General features: G+C 45.0%; 1 protein-coding gene across 1 annotated transcript in view; it reads left to right on the forward strand.

Moving 5' to 3' along the window:
* The first annotated feature begins 1,003 nt into the window (after positions 1 to 1,003).
* Positions 1,004 to 23,828, forward strand: part of NUDT3 (nudix hydrolase 3) — a 119,681-nt gene continuing 96,856 nt past the window's right edge. The window contains exon 1 of the mRNA XM_061196367.1: positions 1,004 to 1,381. Within this exon, the coding sequence (XP_061052350.1) occupies positions 1,283 to 1,381 (99 nt within the window). The 5' untranslated portion in view covers positions 1,004 to 1,282. The remainder of the gene's footprint in view (positions 1,382 to 23,828) is intronic.

A 23,828-nucleotide genomic window follows, 5' to 3' on the forward strand; every position in this document is an offset into this window, starting at 1 on the left:
TCGAGTGAGTACTATGTGCCAGGTGCCAAATGAGTTTATTATCTCTATTTTACAGGGGTAAATAAATTATGTAAATGAGATTCCAACCTAGGTTTGTTTGGTTTCAAATCCTGATCTTTTTTGACTATGCTAAATATAAGCAAATTCAAAAAAGGGTAATAAGCAATTCACAGACAAATCCTGCACATGATTTTCAGCACGTCCAGGGCATCGGCATGGTACTAGGTTTGGTCTGGGCTGCTGAGAACTTTCGCAAGTCATACTCCCTTTTCCTTGCTGGAGGGCATCTGGCTGTATATCCTTCCCTGGAGAATCTGTTTGACACCACAATATATCCTCCTCCTTTACTGCCCAAAATGATGATGCCTTATGATTTGCATTGTGTGTACACATACACACATGTACACACACACACACTCTCTCTCTCTCTCTCTTTTCTGGCCCTCCTGTATACCTAAAGAGGAAGCATTTGCTTTTTTGCACAAATAAAGGAATGTAGGATAAACATCTGTTCTTTCAATGTACTACATGCCCCAGCCCATAAGACGTCCAGAGCTTCTGGATGTCAGTGCACCATCCCCTGCCCTGTTTCCCTGCAGTGCTTAATCCAGGCATCTCAGGTTGCACTCTCCGTTGCGTTTAACTGCATCCCACCTTTACCTCTAGACCTTCCCCCTCACCCGCTCCCAGATGGATGGGCAAAGCCAAGGCCCGGGCGCCGTGACCCTGGGCAAATCCTCGCTTCCCCCTTCTCAGCGGAGCTGGGCGGTCCTGCGCCCGCATCCCTTTTCCCCCGGCTGTCTCCCAGCGCGCCTCACCGTCCCCACCCCTACGCTATTGGCGTGGCGGCCACCTCCAGTCGCGCGGCCCTCTCATTCCAGACGCTCGTTTACGCCGCGCGGAATGGGAGGGCGCGATTCCCGAACGCGGCCTGCGCTGCGAGCGCGCGGCCGTCCGGCAGGCCGGCGCGGCTTTACGCCGCTGACGCAGCGCGCCCAAGATGGCGACGCAGTCGTCGTCCGGGGTGGCGGCGGCAGGGGGGCGGCGGCCGCGGCGGCAGCGGCTACGGCAGCCGTGACGGCGGCGACGGCGCGGGGCCTGGGCCGAGGGGAATGAGGTGGCCGCGGCGGGCCAGCGGCGGAGCCCTGTAGCGGAGAAGTGGCACCCCTTCCCTGCTTCCCTTGGCCGAGCCGGGGGCGCGCGTGCGCGCGCGGCCGTCCGGAGCGGACTCTCTACCCTCGACTCCCGCGACCCGCACCTCACCCCGACCCGGGCCCGGAGGATGATGAAGCTCAAGTCGAACCAGACCCGCACCTATGACGGCGACGGCTACAAGAAGCGGGCCGCGTGCCTATGTTTCCGTAGCGAGAGTGAGGAGGAGGTGAGGCGCCGGGCCGGGCGGGCCTGGGGTCCCCGGGGTCGGTGGCCGCCTCGGGCCGAGGCGCGGGGGGCGCGGCCGCTGGAGAGGATTTGCCCGGGCCCCGGGTTGGGCCGCTCCGCTCGGCCCCAATGAAATTCCGACGGAATTTCCTGAGGCGAGGAAGAGGAGGAAGGAAAGAGGACGGTGGGCGGAGGGGAAGTGGGTCTGAGCGTGGCCATACGGCATGGGCCGGGCGGGCGGCTGGGGCACTTCGGAGCGGGCCGCCTGTCACTGGGGAGAGTGGCGGCGGGTAGAAGGCAGTGGGTGGGAAGAGCGTATGGCTTTCGGTCCAGGCCTGAAGCTTTGGATCCAGAAAGGGCAGCTCCGCACTTGTCAGCCCAGCACATGTGTGTAGAGGCCTCCGTGCACGAGGCGCGGGCCGGCCCTTTGTGGCAGAGAAAGAGTCCACTTCATTGGCAGGTTGGGGGTTTGCCGAGGGATTATGTGCGTCTGTGAGCCGGAGTGGGGGAGTCTTAGGAAGATTTAGGGCGTTGTGCAAAAGCCAAAGCCAGTTGTTTATTTTACATTGCTCTGGGTAGCCCTTAGGGTGTAGCCTGAGAAGAAAGGACATTTGATTAGATAATCTTTGTGTGTTGAAAATTTTTCATTTTAATTGGGAAGGCCAAAAGCGGTATTTAAGATCTTTGCCCTGACATTCCTCCACTGCCCTATAGGAAGGCCTTTAGGATTAAATTTGCTTGCAAAATAGAAATGCTTAGAATCCGTTTCTTTTTGCATAGGGTGCTTAAAAAAATCTCAGCTCCTCAAAGCCGTTTCTGTGGTGATAAAGGGAATTCAGAGAAGGCAAATGTTTTGTAAATCCTCACAGAATAGCTGCTTTGGAAATTCATAAGATGCCTGTGGGAACGCGTTTCTCTCGTGTGTATGGTGGTAAAATGGCAGTTAAACTGGAAACAATAAAGGACAGTGAAATTCAATATGCTGTATTCCGGCATTCAGCAGTGGGATATCGTGGCAGGGCTGCAAGTACAGTACATCGTGTTGAAATGGGGAGAAAAGAACTTGACCCGTTAGTTATGAAAAAAAGTTGTGATGAAAGACACAGATGGGTTGCCAGAAGTTGCTGTCCAAAGATATTTAGGAGGAAGTGGGAATTTATTGCCTGAAAAAAAAAAAAGAAGCACTGTAATTGTGCTGTTGAGAGATTTTGTGTTCCCTTTCAGCAAAACAGTAGGAAACTGCATTTGGAAATGTATACTTGTGTCCTAGAATATATTGTAAAAGTCCTCAAAACAGATGCATTGTAATAGCCCGGTAAGCAGGGCCTTGCTGTAAATTATGTACTTGTTTTGGAATATATGCTTGAGTAAAGTAAAATTATTGGCGATGTTTACTGCTCCAGAGGCTTTGTTCTCTTCATTGTCATATCATATTATGGGAAGTCAGATGAGATGACAGGCTGTTAACTGGAGGGAAAACTAATTAGTATAATAACATGTCTTACTATAACACTATGGTTAAATCTGTGAGCACCCCAATTATAAGTAGAAGGGTGTATAATTTACTTGTATGAATGATGCAAGACTTTGTTAAAAAAAATCATACTAGAAATTGAGAACACGTGAGTATTTTGGATAAGTTGGAAACCCTTTATAGATCATAAGCAAAGTAATGAAGACTTGATTTTCCATTTTCTGTTAAAGTTTTATTATGTACTGGTACAAGCAGCATCAGTGTTAAAACATTTGACTGATCATGGAGTTTACTGAATTTCTTTTTGAACATTGGTTAATGAGCAGAAGATTGATGCAGATCTTTCATTCAGATTCAGTAGATGTTACAGCTAAAGCCTAGGAAGAATAAGAAAATAATGGAAATGGACCTATTTTAGATTTGTTCAGTTAAGCAAATATGTATTAAGAGCCTATTGTATAGGCTGTTTTGTGTGTTCCTATACAGAATGCTGTATAGGTGCAGCATTCTGTAATGTGGGATTTAAAGATTTGCATCCCTCCCTGCCCCCAAAAGTTGAGTAGTTATCGATTGGAACTCTTAATTGGGAGGGATTTTGGACCACAAAATAATCTCTAGGGTGCCATTCAACTCTCAGATTATATAACTGTGTTGGAAGGGAAGTAATTTGTTAGTTCCCGGAGAACTTTTATGTTCTCAATAGTAGTGCTAGAAACTGGAAGTATTAGCTGCCACACTTGTGGGAATGTGAAATTCAAACTCAATAGGACATTCAACCCAATTTTATTTTTTAATGAGCACTAATGGCTTTAATCAAGATAGAATAGGTTACAGAATACTATTAGCATTAATACAACAATAATGTAAGTATGAATAGGACCTTGATTTATAAATTTAGTTAACCAATGTCAGGAAACCTACTTACAATGTAAAGAAAAAGAGATGGAAAGTATTAGCAGATAACAGACCATGAGTCAAACCTTCTAACATTCCATTTTTCCAGCCCCAGAAAATTTTATTTATAGGCCAGCAGTGATAGCAGCTGAAATACTGATCCAAGTTAGGGTGTGTGAACATATCCAGCAAGTTTACCAAGCAAGTTTATTGAGCACTCACCAAGTGTCAGGTTCTGTGATACAGTTAAAAGGAGACAGACAGTGAGGGAGCTTAGAGGCTAGTGGGACAGACTAAACAACATGATGAAAATGAGTTCCCTTTCCTTCAAACCTCTGGCTGCTTTTACTGTTGATAAGCAAGCATCAACAGCAGGAAAATCCCCCTCCTTAGACATTTTACTAATTATGGTGACACATTTTGATAAATTAATATCTTTAGGTTGGGGCAATCCTGATAACTAACATTTCTTACAGTGCTTTGAACCTGATGTACTGTGGAAAATCTCTTGCCCAACCTCTGTTTTAACCACTTTGTGCCCTGAACACTTGCTTTTACTCTGTGAGCTGCTGGGCCTGACAGGCCCCGGAGCATGTGGCCTCCCAGCCAATCATGTGCTTACAAAGAGTCAGTTATATTTATCCCTATATCTGTTTATGTTCATTGTACTTGTTATTGTAGTTATGCAGTGTAATTAAATATGACGTCAGCTGGTGAAATTTGAGTTCAAAAAGAATGGTTTTGTGAGAAGTATTTCAAATGCTTTGGAATGGTTTTGTGAAAAGTATTTCAAATGTTTTGGAATAATTTCAAGTCACTAAAAAAAATTGCTGCTCAATTAATATGGATTAGTATACTGAAAAAGATGGAGAGGGAGGGAGTCTTAAAAGTCTAGAAGGACTCTGCACATAGATAACTTCATGAATGTTTTCAGGTTTTTCTTTTTTTTTTAATATTTATTTATTTATTTGGTTGCGTCGGGTCTTAGTTGCAGCAGGTGGGCTCCGTAGTTGTGGCATGTGAATTCTTAGTCATGGCATGCATGTGGGATCTAGTTCCTGGACCAGGGATCGAACCCGGGCCCCCTGCATTGGGAGTGCGGAGTCTTAACCACTGTGCCACAAGGGAAGTACCAGGTTTTTTTTTTCTTTGTAGAAACTAAGTTGGGTGATATGATATTCATCTTTGTCATGTTATTCACCTTGGGCCTTCCTAAAGCACTTCCAGTGAAATTTTCCCCCATTCCTTTCCTTCTTTGGAGCCTCCGTGCTTACAGAAAGTGAGAGATACTAGGGGTAGGATTGCTTGTACTCTGTGTGCCCTCCCTGGACTGGGAGTAGGGGAGTGTAACACAGGCATTTTAGACAGTTGGAGTATCTAGCAATGTGCAGTACTCTTAGAAAGGCTGGTGATACTGACTATACATTGGATGGCATCACAGTGCCTGGGAAAGTTGAAGTTGCTCCTAAGGCGTCTGTGTTTACTGAGGGAGAAAAGTGAGTACTGATAGGATCATCTCAGTTAGATTTCCTTGTGCATTAAAACTGTTTTTAAAAGGAAAGGACAAAACTGTCCTTAAAGGTCTTAGTTTTGCTTGTTGAGCTTTTCCATCAGGAACCCTTCATCTCATGGGGCTCCTGGTTCTCATTTTCTCAGCTCCTTGAGCTCACTAGGTTGGATGAGAAGATGATTGACATTGAAGATCCTCAGTGAGTGGAGTCTCTGGTGGTCTGAGTGTCAGTAAAAATGCCCCAGAGGAGCAGGTGGAAGGGCGTCCCTGCCGACTATACCTTCCCCCGGGCTCTAGAGTGGGGAGTAAGGCTCAGGTGGCAATCCCAGGGGCGAAAACCATGACGAAGGGCTTCTAGTGGATCCCAGGCTGGTTGGGGAGTCATTTTTCAGCATATCTTGGTCGTGTACAGTATTACATTGCTCTAGGATCACCATGTGTGCATGGATCCAGTCATCTGACTGGACATTTCTGATCCTCATTTCTTTAACCTTTTCTGAGGCTTTGTGTGCGTGCGTGCGCACGTGCGCACACACACACACACACCCCCTTTCCCTTGTGTCTGCCTAATAAATACGGGTTAGTCAGATGTTTTTCCCATTACCTCCTTTTCTACCTACTTCCCAAGATGTGAATTCTGGTCTGAAATTGTACTGCAATCTTCATTCTTCTTTTCCACTCCTTGCTCTAATCTTTTGCTTTTGGGTGATTCTCATTTCTCAATAAACAGAGTGTTATGTATATACTGGGTGTGAAGCAGTCTATATTCTTTTTCATAAAATAGTACAAAAAGGAAGGGCTCTTGTTCAAGAATGCATTTGTTTATTCATTCCTTCAGCACACTTTTTTCTTTTTTGGCTGCACGTCTTCCGGGGTCTTAGTTCCCCAACCAGGGATGGAACCCGTGCCACCTGCAGTGGAAGCGTGGCGTCCTAACCACTGAACTGCCAGGGAAGTCCCTCCACTGTACTATTTTAGCCTAACCCATTATTGCCTCTTGCCTGGATTATTGCTTTATCTTCCTAACTTGTCTCCCTGCTTCTGCCCTTACCCCTCTAGTCTTCACTACTACAGCTGGTGGAGTGATTCTTCTGACACAGAAGTCAGGTCATGTCACTCCTCTGCTCCAGTGGTGTTCTGTTTCAGTAAATCCAAAGTCTTAACCATGATCTTCAGCACTCTGGATGATCTGGTCCCCTGCCATAGCTCTGACCTCATCTCTCACCACTCTCCCTCTTACTCATCCCTCTCTTCCAGCCCACTGGCTTCTGTGCTGTTTCTCCCCCATATTATCTGCATGGCTCGCTCCTTCACTTGAGGTCTTTGTTTAATTTTCACCTTATCAGACAGGTCTTTAATGATCACCGTGTATAAGATAACACCAGTCCATTGTGCATCTCTTATGCTTTTTTTCTTGGCAGCACATGTCACCATCAAGACATACTATGTATTCATCTATATATTGTCTGTTTCCTCTCAAGTGAATGCAAGCTAGTCCCTGAGGATAGGAATTTTTGTCTCTTTTGTCTGTTTTATTCACTTCTGTGTCCTCAGTGCTTAGAACAGTAGTAGATGCTCAATATTATTTGTTGACTGTGTGAATGAATGAATGAACACATAGCCCCTACTTTCAGGAAGCTTGCAGTCTAGTGGAGGAACTGAAAATAACCAAAATATACTGAATGCTAGTGTCTACCAATAATGTGTTGGTATATAGGTTTCAGAGAAGTCTCCCAGTTCTTTTCTTATTTCCATTCTTAGTGACAGGGTGTCTGATAATCTTGAGTATCAGCCCATCGAAAGTATGTGGGTATTTGGTTGTAAATACTTTCAGAATCTTATTGGATCATCCCATCATAGGACATTTAGGATTTCTTTCAGATGCTGAACTTGAGAGTCTGTGCCATCTCACAGGATTTGTGTTGGCTAATTGATATAATGTACTGATCCCCAACCCTAGTGGTGCAGTACCTGAGGGAAAAGGATTTTCATTTTGCTCATAGCCTGGAACCTTTTATTAATAAGTAAATAAATGCACCGACAGACTACAATCAAGTAGTAGATGCTGTTTTAATGACTTGTTGGTAGTGGTTCAGAGTCAACAGTGTATGTCAAATCTGGATTCTAAAGTTTAGTAAATATTAAAGTAATTAATTTGAAGATGAAGGTTGCTAGGGATGCTCATAAAATTTTCCTGTCATTATTGCTTTGTTCTTTATGTAGGTCAGAGTAAAAGAAACACAATGTAAAGTTTATGGGTGCTGAGTCTAAAGCATTTGATTGATGGTGGTTAACGTGAAACAGAACAAAGAAACCATCATAGGCAAAAAAGATAATAAGATGTTATGTGGTTAAAAGAAGAATAAAGAATTGAATTTGGAAATAAAGTTCAAACTTAAAATTTAGTAATAAAACATATGCACCTGAGTTTCTGAGTAAAATCCTCTCAACACCCAAGAAAACTTCTTGAATCCAGTTTGAGAATTTCTGCCTTAAAGTAACATGGGTGCTCGAGTGTTCACAATGTTTTTCCCAGCCTTCTTGAAGCCTTTGGTTCCTCACCCTTTGAATAGAGAAAAGTGTTTATTCTTATATTCATGCATTCATTTACTCATTTGTTCTACAGACTTTTATTGAGTGCCTACTTCCAGGTTGGACACTGTTCTGGGGACACAGTGATGAACAAGGCGGAATGGAAGTCATTGCTTTTGTGAAGCATCTGATATAAATGCCAGGAGACAGTAAATGAGCAAAAATATCAGTGAACTTGATGATTTTAGGCAGTGGTGGGTGCTGAGCAGAAAGTAAGTGTAGGATGTGACTGAGATTGGGGTGGGGGGGAATTGGCAGATTTTGATTGGGTGGTCCCTGAAAGGCAAGGTAGAGGGAAGAGCAATTACAGAGGCCCCAAGTGGAGAATGAGCTTGGGAAGGAGGAAAAACTGGAAGCCAGCCAGTATAGCTGGAGATGTTAGAGAGGTGGGAGGGAACCAGATCCTGTGGGGCCTTGTCACCTTTCCAGTTTTCCTGGCTCTCCTTTACCCGTCCTGCAAAGCCAGCCAGCAAACAAACCAGTAACATCCCGTGAAACCACCTTCTTTCCTTTGAATATGAGGTGTAAAGTGAATAGGATGGTAAAGGAGTTTATGAGAAAAAGCTGTATTTAAGTAATGTCCAGGTGGAGATAAAGTACTGTAATCTTTTCAAGAGATAAGTCTGAAAGGACCCGAAGTAGAGACCCTAAAGTTTCTTTACACTCTTTTTAGGGTAGTTTACTCAGAAAGACTATCTTGAATAGGTAATATATATGCACACACTACAAAATTCAAAAGGTACAAAGGATATGGAGTGAAAGTTAAATCTTCCCACCCGTCTTCTCTAGCCACCCCGTTTCTCACCCTCAATTCTTCTTTCAGAGGTTGTGTGTGTGTGTGTGTGTGTGTGTGTGTGTATGTAGCAGGCTGTTGCACACAAGTCAGGTAGTTAGCTTATAAAAGTTAGTACTGCAGTGCATTGCTAATAAAAGGTTGGAGGACATTTTTTGTTTAATAGAACAAAGACTTGCCAGTTTTTCCTAGAAATGTATTTGAACCCAGGCCACTCGATTATGTATGACTTTTCAACACTTACCTAGTTTTATTGAGGGTTTGGTTACCTTAAGTGCCAGGGATTCTTCTAGAGTGGGGAACTGCTGGGAGTGGAGTGGTTGTGTGTGTGTGTGTGTGTGTGTGTGTGTGTGTGTGTGTAGGTTCAGTTCTTGCAAGGCTGGGGATGTGTTGGCAGTGGGCTGTGTGTGTTACGGGGAAGCTACTTGCCTTCAAGCTCCTGAAAAGCAGCTCAGCAGTCGTCCGAGTCAGACTGGGTTTGCTGATTTCTGAACTCTCATTGTTTAGACTACTCAGAGTTGATTAAGGCATAGTACCTTCCTTCTCAAGGTAATGTATGAGCCTAAATATGATACGATGCTGTTCACTTTAGCCATGTGCCTTTGTCCCCAGCTGTGGAATGGGGAGCAGGTAGAATACTGAGTGGAATTGTGGCTTTTCAGCTCCTCTTGAGACAGGCTGTGAGATAATGGAAAATATATATTGATCTCTGTCCCCGGTTCCTGGCATAGAGCTCCTAAAACCCTTGTAATTTCCTAAGTGACAAGAACACTAGGAGTGTCCCTTATTCTAGTATTGGTCTTTGACCTCTGTTCCTGACACAGGGCTCCTGAAACTCTTGTAATTTCCTGGGTGATAGGAGTGCCATTTGTTCTGACGAGGCAACTCTGGGTGGGCACCTGGATGGCTCCTGGATGAGGACTGGTCACTGGAAAGACCAAGCCATGATTAGAAGCTTGGAATTTTCAGCCCTGCCCCCCATTCTCTTGAGAAGGGAGATAAGCTGAAAATGGAGTTAATGATTGATCATGCCTATGTAATGAAGCCTCTGTGGGGTTCGGTGAACTTCCAGTGGGCAAACACATCCACACTGGGAGGGTGGTGTACCCAAACTCCATGGGAACAGAAGCTCCTGCACTTCCAGATCCTTCCTGACCTCACAGTATGTATCTCTTCATCTGGCTGTTCATCTGTATCCTTTAATAAACTGGTAAATGTAAGCAAGTGTTTCCCTGAGTTCTGTGAGCCGCTCTGGCAAATTAATGGAACCCAAGGAGGGGGGTGATTGGAACTGCCGATCTATAGGTGGTTGGTCAGAAGCACCTGGGCTTGTGACTGGCATCTGAAGGGGAAGAGGGACAGTCCTGTAGGACTGAGCCCTTAATCTGTGGGATCTTCAGGTAGACACTTTCTCTGGGTAGATAGTGACAAAATTGAGTTAAATTGTAGGACACCCAGCTGATGTTGCAGAGACTTGCTTGGTGTGGAAAACCCCACACACATTTGGTAATCAGAAGTCTTAGAAGTCAAGCATTCTTTTTTTTTTTTTTTTGGCTGTGTTGGGTCTTTGTTGCTGCGCGCGGGCTTTCTTTAGTTGCTGCGCGCGGGGGCTACTCTTCACTGTGGTGCACGGGCTTCTCATTGCGGTGGCTTCTCTTGTTGCGGAGCACGGGCTCTAGGCGAGCGGGCTCAGTAGTTCTGGCTCGTGGGCTCTAGAGCACAGGCTCAGTAGTTGTGGCGCATGGGCTTGGTTGCTCCGCAGCATGTGGGTTCTTCCCGGGCCAGGGCTCGAACCCGTGTCCCCTGCATTGGCAGGCGGATTCTTAACCTCTGTGCCACCAAGGAAGTCCCAGGAGTCAAGCATTCTGTGCGAGTAGTAAAGGAGACTCCCAGGGAAGAAACACACAGCAGGGAAGAACTAGGTCTTTCCCTACTCAAGAAGGAAGAAAACTGGATTTTTTTCCTTCTCACAGACCATGCCTTAAACTTCTTTTCTCTCTCTTCCTAACACTCCCCACAAAGTGCCAACCCAGAGCTGGGTATGGGAGGACTTGACAGAAAAAGGTCATCACAGTGTAACCTCCTGATTTAATTTGAAATAAAAACAAATTACTGAATGATACACCCATATTCAAATGTAAGCACCGAAAGTATTGCAAAGCAAACATGAGTGGGTTTTTTCCTTTTTTTTTTGACATCTTATCATTTATTTATTTTATTTTATTTTTTAATTTATATATTTTTTAATTATTATTATTTTTTGGCTGTGTTGGGTCTTCGTTGTTGCACGCGGGCTTTCTCTAGTTGCAGAGAGCGGGGGCTACTCTTTGTTGCGGAGCACGGGCTGTAGGCGTGCAGGCTTCAGTAGTTGTGGCTCACTGGCTCTAGAGCGCAGGCTCAGTAGTTGTGGCGCATGGGCTTAGTTGCTCCGCGGCATGTGGGATCTTCCCGGACCAGGGCTCAAACCCGTGTCCCCTGCATTGGCAGGTGGATTCTTAACCACTGCGCCACCAAGGAAGCCCTGACATCTTATTTTTTAAATTGTGTTCTGCTGCTGCTTTCTTAGTGTAACCAGATTGCAGAAACAGTCCACTTTTGGTTACGTATCTGAGGCAGGGTAAGAGCGTGGTTTTTGTGTGCTTTGTCCAGATATACTTTAAAAAATTGGTAAGCAGTGTAGGATGCTTTTTAACTCCTTTTAGAATGGAAAATTAGTAACTCAATTGTCATAAAGCATTATCTTATGGGGAGGGTGGGAGGGAGGGAGATGCAGGAGGGAGGAGATGTGAGGACATATGTATATGTATAACTGATTCACTTTGTTATAAAGCAGAAACTGACACACCATTGTAAAGCAATTATACTCTAATAAAGATGTTAAAAAAAAAAGCATTATCGTATGTTGTGGTAAGTATTTTGTGAGCACTTCCAAAAGGAGATAAAGACAGTGAATTTCTACTCCATATTAAAAAATTATTACAAAAAGAATAAAAATTTAAAGCAAGTAGAAACAGAATGTTATAAAGAGAAGAAGAGTAATATAAACAAAAAAGAAATGATCCCTTAGGTAGTCTTTCTTTGTATACAGTTAGTTGATCTCTTTGTTCATGAAAGAGTAAAGTCCTTTTAAAGAACTGCCTGGAAAATCTTTTCTTTGAGTCTGTTATTTAACACTTTTCTCATTTGCTTTATGAGAGCAGCTTAGCAGTGATGAACAGAAATGGATATGAACTTAGACATACAGTGCTTCTACTTCTATAAGAAGGAGGAAGGATGATGATTTTTCTTTGAATATTTAAGAATCCTAGTAAAATATGCTATAAGAAAAGTTATATGCTTTTATAAAACACTTTTTATAGTGAGTAACATGAGCTAATATATTTTAAGTAATGGGAACTTTTGGTTATTTAATTTTTCATTTTCTTCTTTGCAGAAATGACTCGTTTACTAGACTTAAATTCAGTCATCATTTACTGAGTGTGCTGAGCCCTGACTCAGGGTTTTTACACCTATCACTGCAATGCTTATTTCTTCCCAGTAGGTTTTGTAGTTTGGGTAGACTGCCTTTAATAATTATAAGACAAGGGACTTCCCTGGTGGTCCAGTGGCTAAGACTCCACGCTGCCAATGCAGGGGGCCCGGGTTCGATCCCTGGTCAGGGAATTAGATCCCGAATGCCGCAACGAAGATCCCAAGTGCTGTAATTAAGAGCCGGTGCAGCCAAAAATAAATAATTAAATAAATAATTAAATAAAATAATAAGACGAAACCTTTAGATTTCATTGGTAAAATGAGTTAGGAAGTCTCTGTATGTAATAACTATATTTCTGTGGTATTTTCATGGGTTTGACACTGTTTAATAAGGAGCTAGCGGGCTTCCCTGGTGGCGCAGTGGTTAAGAATCCGCCTGCCAATGCAGGGGACACGGGTTCGAGCCCTGGTCCCGGAAGATCCCACATGCCGCGGAGCGGCTGGGCCCGTGAGCCACAATTACTGAGCCTGCGCGTCTGGAGCCTGTGCTCCGCAACGAGAGAGGCCGCGATAGTGAGAGGCCCGCGCACTGCGATGAAGAGTGGCCCCCACTTGCCACAACTGGAGAAAGCCCTAGCACAGAAACGAAGACCCAACACAGCCATAAATAAATAAATAAAATTTAAAAGAGATAAAAGAAAATCAATAATTTAAAAAAAAAAAAATAAGGAGCTAGCTTGGTATCATCCTCCAGCCGGGCACTCTGAGTGACTTTTTCTTTCAAAAAAGAATTTTTTTTTTAGTACAAAAGTAATTGTATCTATAAAGAATACTTCAAACTGAGGGGTCTAAGGTGTGTAGAATACAGAATCCAAGCTCTTGAGGAGCTTTAAACTTTTGCAAGATGCAGTTTAGAGTATAAAATGTAAAATAGAAAAGTGATGGAGAGCAATTTGAAGGAGTCTGTGAAGATGAGGTGGAATATTAGGGACAATTTTATGGGGTGTGTGGCACCACACCTAAATATCTTGGTTGGATTTGAGTAGCTGACAAAGAATATTCCAGGTGGGAGACATTGGGCCAGGTAGGCCATGGAAAGTCAGAGGCCTGGATATATAGCCCTTGAAAGCCTGTTTGTCCTAAAGTGTGAGGACCACAGATTGTTGGCTCGTGGCTGTGTTTGGGCTGCAAGATGATTAAAGAATTTTTAAAAATTAGTAGCCAACATACTAATATTGAAGATTTTCAAATAAGAAATCTGGTCTTTAGGTTTTTCTTGAAAAATCAGAAGATCCGGCAGCACTGGGCTAGCATTCCTATGTGAAGACTATGGGCAGAGCTGAGTGGTGGCTGCTCTTTGGACTCTCCGCCCCCTTCAGTTGGCCAACAGCCCTTATCCCATTCCCTGTGGTCTCTGTGATACCAGGGCCCAGGGTCAGCTGCCATTTATTGTGGTGGCTGAGATGTTCTTGCCTTCTGAAAGTAGAGTTAAGAGGAAGGTCAAATATTTCTCGTACCCTTGTAAATTTCTCTCAAAAGTGGGAAGATGAAAGATTTAAAAAAGGCTACATGTTTCAAGAAAAATGGGAGAGTGCTGATTTCTTTGTGGAGATGAAAATATTCTTACCTCTTTGCTTTGGAAACATGATGTGTCTCTGTCAGAATAATCTGATGGACTTCACACACTCATACCCTGCCCAGGCCCCATACGGTGGCATTTGAGTTTTGGTGTCTGTGGTGGTGAAGAGCTTGGGCCCTGGAGTCAGTCAGGGAGGGAGCCCTGGCTTTTACATTCACTAGTCTGTGATCTTGAACAAATTACTTTACATCTCTACACGTCATTTTCTCCTGTGTAATAATAGTACCTTCCTATTTCATTGTAGTGTGGGAAGATGAAGTGAAATTATTTATTATATAGAACACTTAGTCCAGGGGCTGGCACAAGTTAATATTCAGTGTCAGCTATGTAAATATAAAACCAAGAAAAAGGCAATTTCTACTTCTAACTTGGGGTTGTAGTAAATTGTGTTAAGAAGATGGTTTGGGGAATTTCTGAACCTCAGTTGTTTGTATTTGTTTGTTAATTTAGCTAGTGCTTCTTGAGCTGTAGGCACTGTTCTGTGTTCAGTGAACAAGGCCCCGACCTTCACGTTGTTTACAGTCTGGCAGTGGAGATAGATAAGCCAGCAATTGCAATATAGTGCGATATTTGGAGTAGATCTTACAGTAGTTCAGTGATCCTCTGGTTTCATCTTTTGTGGCAATTTTAGTGTTAGAAAAGGTACCAGACAGGGCAGACAGAGTACTTGGTGATGGTGAGCCCTGTTCATAGGAGCATGGCACTGTAAGTGGTCCACCATCTTTCCTTCTTCCCTTCGATCATCGTTCATGGAGCAGCTACCATTGATTAGGCAGAAAAAAGGGAAAGAGAAGCCTTTCTCTGGATAAAGAAAGCTCTTATCCTCTGCCTGCCTCCCTGCTCTGCCCCCAGTCTGTGCTGGGAGAAAGAGAAGTTAAGAGGGACCAACCCAACCAATGTCTGGGGCGGGGAAAAAGATACTTTTCCTCCTCATCCCCACAGACTTGAAAACAAAAAGCTCAACAGAGAACCCTACCAATTTTGAACTTTGGAGCCGCCGCTGGAACCAGGAAAATCCTTCAAAATTTAACTTTTTTATTTCATGATATTAATACGATGTACCATTAAAAATTAGTACTTTATTGCATGTCTAAGAAATAATTTTAAATGCATGAAAGAAAACCAGCGTGACAACTTATATTTATTTAAAATAATCCCTGTGGATTGCTTTGCCTTTATAATTAAACTTTGTTTTTTTTTTTAAGTAGAAATATAGTGCTGTGGGAGAAAGAAGAAGGGAGATGAATTCTTCTTGGGTTTGAGACGGTGTGTGGCTTGGAAGGACTTGGCAGAGGACTTGATCAGGAGACTTGGGGGAGAGTATGCTGTGGTCAGACTGAGCAGAAGAGGCCAAGGGCAGTTGAGGCAATGGCATACACTGGAGAGCCTCTGGAGAAGAGTTTGGGGCTATGGTGCAGGGCTTTGGAGTGTACTGAATGATTGATTTTTCTGGCAGAAAATCAGAGAGCATAGAATAATGTTTCTGGAGTCGTTCTGTGAATAACTTTGGAAGTGGGTGTGTCTCTGGAGAGATGGGTAAGTGTTTATTATTTCTAGGGTCTCTGGCCCACTCTTCCTTCCTCAGAGCATTCTCTGCTTTTTGGAGAAAGCCCCTCTTGGAGAGGAAGAAGAGCCCACTTACCACCCCAGAAACCAAATGGGCCGGTGTGCTAGCTCCCTTCTCTGATGGGCCTGTGTGGGTACAGGATTCAGGCTCCACTAGTTGGTTGCTCAGTGCTTGGAGGCTGGGTTCTGAGGAGGCTGCTGGAGGGCGAGTGGAGGGCAATGGCTGTATGGTGACCAGATGTCTGTGTTGTAGACCCAGGCCGTGCCTCTTGCTGCCAGCCCTGGCGTGCCCGTGGTATGGGCCCATCTTCCAAGCCTGGCCCTATAGTCCCTGCCACTCCAATTTTCTGAGCCTTTGATGTTTCTTCCACTACATTCTTTTTGGCTACAGACAGCCAGACTTGGTTTCTGTTCTAGCAACCCAAGAACCCTGTCTAATATACCCCCTGGGTCGTTTTGTAAGGTAACCGCCTTACTAATCCAGTGTACCAGACAGATGTCTGTGTCTTGAGTCAGAATTTTCATTTATTTATTTTTCTGGGAGAGCTTTTCCGTTATATTTATGGAGCAGACTTTAACATTGCCCCTCCCTTTTTTGTGGTAAAAAGTTTTTCATGCTAAAGTTTGTAAAATTTATTTTATTTTAAGTGGCCAAAAAATAATCCAGTCAAATTAGAGTAAATGTAACTAACACTGACCTGAACTGATATTTTTATGAAACGCTTACCAGCATCATACCCTCCTACCCTTTTTTTTTTTATGATTTGTATGTTTGTGTGTTTTATTATATATTAGTCTCTTAAATCAAACAGAAAACAAAAAGTGGAGCTACAAACCAAAGTTACAATAGTACTAGCTTTTCTCATCGCCCGTCTACCTACTTATACGAGAGGTCTTTATTTCTTCATAAGGCTTTGAGTTACTGTCCAGGGTCCTTGACTCCAACCTGAAGAACTCCCTGTGGCAGGCAGGTCTGGTGGTTAAGAACTCTCTCAACTCTTGATTAACTGGGAATGTCTTGATTTCTCCCTCATTTTCGAAGGAAAGTTTTGCTAGATATAGGATTCTTGGTTGACGGTTTCTTTCCTTCAACACTTCAAGTACATTGAGCCATGCCATCTGGCCTCTGAGGCTCCTGATGAGAAATCTGCTCATGACCTTCCTGGGATATCTTCTCTCAGTTTCATACACTTTCATAATGTACCTTATCGTGTCTTATGCAACAGAACATTTTGTATAGTATCATGAAGTCAGTTAAGTTGTAACATTATTTTGAGACCAGAATTTAAGGAAAAGGAATTGAATATTTCAATTGTAGACATTATGAGGTCTTTAAAATTATTACACATTTTCAAACTAGAAATAAAAAGGCCACTGAAGTATCCTACAGATTTTAATTTATAACAAAGTGAATACCAATATCTAATAACACACGTAAAGAAAAATTTCGTTGGGATCCTTTTTCCTAAGTGTAAAGGGGCCTTGAACTCAAAAAGTGAGAAAACCACTGTGGCTTATCCCCAGCTGTGATGGGTCCATTTCTTGCTCTGACCCCAGAGTGTACCACTGTGATGTACTTCACAAAGCCCTATAAAAGAGACAGCTGGGCCCAGGTTTTTGGTCCTTAGAGCCCAGGAAGCTGCTTTTGGTGACCTGACGGCCTTGGACCTACAGTTAGCTTGTTTTTTCCTTGTTTCTGCCATTTTGTTGATTTTTTTTCCCTTTTCTCTACTCTTTTTTATTTTTCTCATTTTTCTTTCTACAGTTAGCATAGTCAGTATTGTTGGTATAGTTAGCATAGTTGGTATAGTTAATACTTTATTAGCATAGTTAGTGTAGTTAGTACTAGTTAGCACTGTTGGTACAGTTAGCATAGTTAGCATTGTTAGTAGAAATAGCATACTTAGCACTGTTAGTACAGTTAGCATTGTTAGCATAGTTAGCATTGCTAGGTAGTGCTGTCAGTCAGTGTAGTTAGCAGATCACCATGATGCAGGGCCTCACAGCCAACTCTGCTGACAAGGAGGTTCATATTGATGACTTCGAGATCCTCCGCACCATTGGTGAAGGCACCTTCGGTAAAGTGAAGTTGGCCCGGCACATTCTGACCGGGACACAGGTGGCTGTCAAGGTCATTAAGAAAAGGCGTCAGAACTTCTCAAGTGTCCAGGCACTTTTCCGGGAAGTGTGCAGTATGAGGGCTCTGAATCACCCCAATATTGTAAAACTGCTGGGGGTGATTGACACGGAGGAGACAGTTTTCCTGGTGATGGAGTACCTCAGTGGGGGGGACATGTACCGCTATTTGAAGATCCATGGCCGTATGACAGAGGCGGAGGCCCGAGGCCCGTTCCAGCAGCTGGTCTCCGCCCTGCAGCACTGCCACCAGAGGGGCATCGTGCACCGGGACCTGAAGCCACTGAACCTCCTCTTTGATTCCAACATGAATATCAGACTTACAGACTTTGGCCTCAGCAAGAAGTGTGATGACACTGGCCAACTGGACACGATCTGCGGCACACCCCCTTATGCTGCCCCGGAACTCTTCCTGGGGCAGAGCTACAGCGGCCCTGCGGTGGACGTGTGGAGCCTGGGAGTAGTGCTCTACACCATGGTAACTGGGTCCCGGCCCTTTGTGGGAAAAGACTTCCAGGAGCTGCGGAAGCAAATCCTACAAAGCCAATACCTCATCCCACCTTATCTGTCTTTGGAGATAAGGGATCTATTACAAAAAATGATTGCCCTCAACCCCAGTGACAGAGGCACCTTACCTGACCTCATGAGGCATCCATGGGTGAACATGGGCCAGAAGGAGCCACTCCAGCCACCCTGTGAAGAGGACCTGGAGGTGACAATGGTGAGGACTCCGGGCTTGACTTGCGACCAGATCCAGGACACTGGAACAGGCAGTGTGAGCTCCAAGAAACCCAAGGTGGGGGTCTCCATCATAACTGTGAAGCCCTTCTCTTCCGGGGACCTCAGTGGCAGTGAACTTGAGCCTTCTCCAAGCCCTGTGGTGTCCTCCCTGCAAACCAGGTGGCTCTACCAGGGAGAAAATGTGCAGCTGCAGGAAGACCAGCAGGCAGGGCAGAAGACCAGTGAGTCTGCCTGTCCCCCACCCAGCCTGGAGTCGAGGACTGCCACCCCCAGCCCAGCCCCACAGTGTGGCACTGGGACATCCACCTCCAGCAGCAGCAGGATTGGAGCCCCAGAGGGAACCAGCTACCCCCTGGGTGTGTCCAACACTGGAAGGTCCTCCCACACTGGGCAGCCTGAGAGTGTGTCCTCATCCACTCTCTCTGGCCACAGCCAGAAAAAGCAAGGGGTGGCTGGGAGAATCTGGAACTTTATTTTAAAACATCTTTGTTGCAAGCTGCCCAGAAGAGGCGTCATAATAAAGTGAGCCCACGTGAACCCCATGGAAGACCGAGGCAGGAAGGTCAGGCCGCCGCGCTCCCTGGGGCCCGGTCCAGTGGAAGATGAGTGTGTTCTCTGCACGGCCTTCGGAAGCATCGTATCCAAGACCCTGGCCAGCTCAGAGGATGGTCCGGAGCAGCCCGGACGACCGAAAGCGAGGCCACTGTGGCTGCAGGTCTGCCCCTCAACCCCCACCTGGGTGAAACTTCAGAGACTGGACTGTCATTCCTGGGGCACGTCTCCCCTCCCCTACTCTTCTGTCTTCCGTGTTGGTGGGGGAGGGGGATAGTTCTTGTTCCAAGAACTCCTTGGTTCTTCCAATTCTAGTTAATAAACTTGATGCTCCAGAAAGATGTATCACACTCTGCTTTGCATCGTCCCTGCACAGAATTGGGGCTGTGCATTTTCCAGTTAGACAAGTGTGTAGCCATGTAGTGCTTGGAGTTAATCAGAACAACTGGTTCCCTGGTTCAGTAAGCCCTTGAACACTCGGGTGACTGGAGCAGGGTCTTCTTCCCAGAGTCCTCTCTCTGGGGGCACATGCTCTCGGAGGCATCATCTGCACAGTTCCATTGGCTCTCGTGCACTTACAGGTCACTTGCCGACTGCGGAATCCTCGCCGCTAGACACAGAGCACTCTGACCACGTGCCCGTGAACCACCTCGAGGGGCAGTCCCAGATGTTACAGGGCTGGAACCCAGCCAGCGGCTTCTGGAGGTGCTCACAGAAGGCCTCACTCACTTCCTGCCCATTGGCCATTACACACTGGGGTCTCTGAACTCGGGCTCCCAAGTGGCTGCAAGTGGCAGAACAAAGTGTCCAGCTACCAAGCTCCCAGAAAGTCTCCAGCAAGTGGAGGATAGATGTTGCCATCGCCTTTCCAAGAGCATTGGTGGCTGTACAGACGTAGGTTCCTTCACTTTCAAGGGAAACATTCTGCAACAAAAGGGATCCATTGAAAAGCAAGGAAATATTGTCACTCAGAGATCCTCCTTTCTTCAACCAAGTTACATTAGGTTGAGGGACACCTTTTACAGGACATTGGATGGTCACGTTTGCTCGCTGGGGTGCTTCCACGATGCCTCCAGTCACGACGGAGAGATGGCTGTGCTCCGGTCTGGTGATATTTCTTCCAGTAGACAAGATAACAGGTGCCTCTGCATACAGCACAGAAGAACTTTCCACATCCAAACTGAGATGATTAGCGACAGAACATCCATATATTCCTTGTTCTTTCTTTGTAGGTTTCTGTATCTGTATTTCCCCCATTCCATCCACAATGACTCTTTATAGGTTGGGACAGTATCCAACTTCCCTTTTTTAACTTGTCTCTCCAAAGGCCGAGCTGTTGCCACACGCTGCACTTTACAAGAATTAAGATGCCGTTTGTAGGTAGTACCAAGATCAATCTCCCCCTGCTTTGGTTTATATTCTTCTGGTGCATGGCGAGGCTGTTTGACTATTTCATAAGGACGAGAATCCGACCCGCAGGTACAAATCTGACACAGACACCAGGTCCTCATGCTCCTGGCTTGCGTGATTGGCTCCACAGCTCCTCCGCACCTGCAGCTTTTGCAACTCCACCGCGCCGGCCTTGGCAACCGCCGGGGTGCGGCTAACGGAGGCCCCTCCTACTCTTGATGCTTATGGTTTCTCTTTTTAGAGTTGACCTATAGAATATTTGAGAATGTGTGAATTTTTAATATTTTAAACCTTATGGGTGTCAAAGTCCAGATAAAAAATGAATTTTAAAAATGCAGCTTATGTAAACTGTAGGATGCTGCTTTTTGATTTTTTAATACATTTATTTATTTATTTATTTATGGCTGCGTTCCGTCTTCGTTGCTGCGCTCGGGCTTTCTCTAGCTGCAGTGAGCTGGGGCTACTCTTTGTTGCGGTGTGCGGGCTTCTCATTGCTGTGGCTTCTCTTGTTGTGGAACACGGGCTCTAGGGCGCGTGGGCTTCAGTAGTTGTGGCACGTGGGCTCAGTAGTTGTGGGTCGTGGGCTCTAGAGTGCAGGCTCAGTAGTTGTGGAGCACGGGCTCAGTTGCTCTGCAGCATGTGGGATCTTCCCGGACCAGGGCTGGAACCCGTGTCCCCTGCATTGGCAGATGGATTCTTAACCACTGCGCCACCAGGGAAGCCCTGTAGGATGCTTCTTAAAATGCACATCGTAACCAAGTTCTATCTTGGTTAACAAGAATTTATTGAGTCCTTACTTTATACAAAGCACTATTCTAGGTGCAGTGATGATTTTTAAAACTGTGGACATGTTCCCTAGTCTCCAGGAAGATGCTTTTCTAAACTGATGAATTAAATTTCCTTTAGCCATTTCAGTACAGTTGAACACGTGGCTACTGTTGGTCTTGTGTGGGGTCAGATAGAAAAATTGAAAAGGCAAGACTTAACAGTACTTGGAGCAAATAGAAAAAAATGTAGGGAATTCCCTGGTGGTCCAGTGGTTAGGACTTGGTGCTTTCACTGCTGGGACCCAGGTTCAATCCCTGGTTGGGGAACTAAGATCCCACAAGCTGCGAGGTGCCTCCAAAAAAAAAAGAGCTGTGTTTTGGAGGTACATCAGGTTGGAGGCAAAATACTGAAAGAGTCAATCTTGGGCTTTAAGAAATGGATGGAATTTAGATAGATAGGAAGGAAGGGAAAGGGTATGTTAGGAGAAGGGGGCTCACTATGATTGGGGTTGGGAATGAGCTTGTTGCGCGCTCGAGACTGAGCGCCTGAGACTGGGGTGGGGCTAGTGGTGTGGCAGGGTGAAGGGGGAGGTTTATGGTGTAGAACCTTGATTTCAGAGGATGAGGAATTTGGTTTGATCCCACAGTGGGGAACCATAATTGTCCTTCAAAGGGTTGTTGTGGAAAGGCTTGAGATTGGAATGTAGGATAAACGCTGGGCTTTTCACCAGAAGGAACCGTTGGGAGAATGCTACTCTGTGCTAGAATTGAGAGCCATGGCAGCAGGGGAATGAAGTGAAGGACTGAAGTAAGAGGAGTTGCAATCAAAGGAATGGACAGATTTAGTGAAGGATGGTATGTTATAGATGAAGGGGGTTTTGTTTTTGTTTTTAATATTTATTTATTATTGGCTGTGTTGGGCCCTAACTGCGGCACGTGGGATCCTTCGCTGTGGTGTGTGGGCTCCAGAGCGTGCGGGCTCTCTGGTTGTGGCGCACAGTCTTAGTAGTTGAGGCAAGTGGGCTTAGTTGCCCCGTGGCATGTGGGATCCTAGTTCCCCGACCAGGGATCGAACCTGTGTCCCCTGCATTGGAAGGCAGATTCTCAACCACTGGACCACCAGGGAAGTCCCTGAAGGGGGTTTTGGTTAAAGATGACTTTAAAATTTTGATCCTGGGTGACAGGAAAAATGGAAATTTAGAAGAGAGGTTGGTTTTGGAGAGAAGATGAGACTTTGGTTTTTGTCATGTCAGATTGGAAGTAATGCAGTGAACTGATGTTGTGGGATTAGAGGAGTGAGAAGTCAAGACTATGGGTAGAGAGTTGAGTGTCAGGGACTTAGATGGGGAGAATGGAGAGTCAGCATAAGAGAAAATGCACAAAGAGAAAAGCTGAGGGCAGGGCCTGAGCTTGGGGCCCCATAGCAGCCAGAGAGGGAGGAGAACATTTCAGAAGGGAATGGTGGGCGATACTGTCAGACCTAGAGCAGTCAAATAGTGTGAACGTGAGATGGAGCAATGGAATGAACGATGGCTATCGAAAGCTGTTCCAGTAAAATGGTAAGATGGACTCATAGATTTGGGTTGATTAGGACAGGTTTTAGGAAAGAAATGCACTTTCTACTGAGACTGGAGGGTGGATAAAAGAAAAAAACCTAGGGACCTCCCTGGTGGTCCAGTGGCTAAGACTCTGGACTCCCAATGCAGGGGGCCTGGGTTTGATCCCTGGTCAGGGAACTAGATCCTGCATGCTGCAATTAAGAGTTCGCATGCTGCAACTAAAGATCCCACATGCCCCAACTAAAGATCCTCCACTCAGCAATGAAGATCCCATGTGCCTCAACTAAAAAGACCCAGTGCGGCCAAATAAATAAAGAAAAAGAAAAAGAAAAGAAAAGGAAAAAAACCTAGAGCCTGAATTATACTGATGTGAATTTGAGAAAACTCCTTCCAGATGACCCCATCCTTCTGTGAAAGAGAAGTGAAGTATATTTACTAGAAGTGGTCTGGTGATAGGAATTTGAGAGGCAAGAAGAAGTCTGGCAGAGTTGCTGTGGTTTGGTTGGGATTGAAATGATAGTTTCTAAGGTTGGGGGTTGAATGGTATGTATCCTCACAAACAGTTGTGGGCCTACTGTGTATAGAGCACCATGGTGGATAAACTATGAGCAGGAGAGACACTTGTAGAACTCTGGTAACTTATAATCTATTGGGCTCAAAAGAGGATAGAATTTATGGTGTTTAAGTTTTGTATATTTCCTTATCCCTTTTCACATAGGAGCTGGAGAGGGGAAGGGGAACAGTGGAGATGTTCCAAGGTCTGGGACTGATCTGGGAGTATCGTGTAAGATCAGAAGAGTGGGACGCTGATAGTCAGTTTTTTCATCTGTGAAATGGGAATAAATCGTGCCTAATTCCTATAGTTGCTATGAAACCTGAGGGAAGAAAGATGGATAAAGTGCCTCCCGGTCCATCTTGAGCACTCAGGAATTGTTAGCCATTGTTACTAAGGCCGGAATCACTGAAGGAATCACAATGGTCAACAGATAGTTATGATATAAGTATTGTAAGAAAACCCTTTCCAGAAGGCTTTAGGCTACAGAGGAGTGACTAGTGCTGAATTGGGAAGTTGGAAACAGTGGGAAAGAAGTAAATCTGGGTATTGAAGGGTGAGTAGAAGTTTGCTGTCATTACATTAATGCAAATTGTGCAGGCATAAAAAAAGTCAGATCCTGATCATAACAGCCTAACACAGCTGCACAAAGATAGACTTCAGTGTGGACTGTGATCCAAAAATATAGGAACTGGGAAAGAAAGGACTTAATGCATAAATGGAGCTGTGTGGGTTTACTTTGAAAGGGCTTTATATGGAAGGAGGTAGGACCTAAGTTTATAGAATCTTTA

Source organism: Eubalaena glacialis, chromosome 7 (assembly GCF_028564815.1).
Source record: "Eubalaena glacialis isolate mEubGla1 chromosome 7, mEubGla1.1.hap2.+ XY, whole genome shotgun sequence".
Lineage (NCBI taxonomy): Eukaryota > Metazoa > Chordata > Mammalia > Artiodactyla > Balaenidae > Eubalaena > Eubalaena glacialis.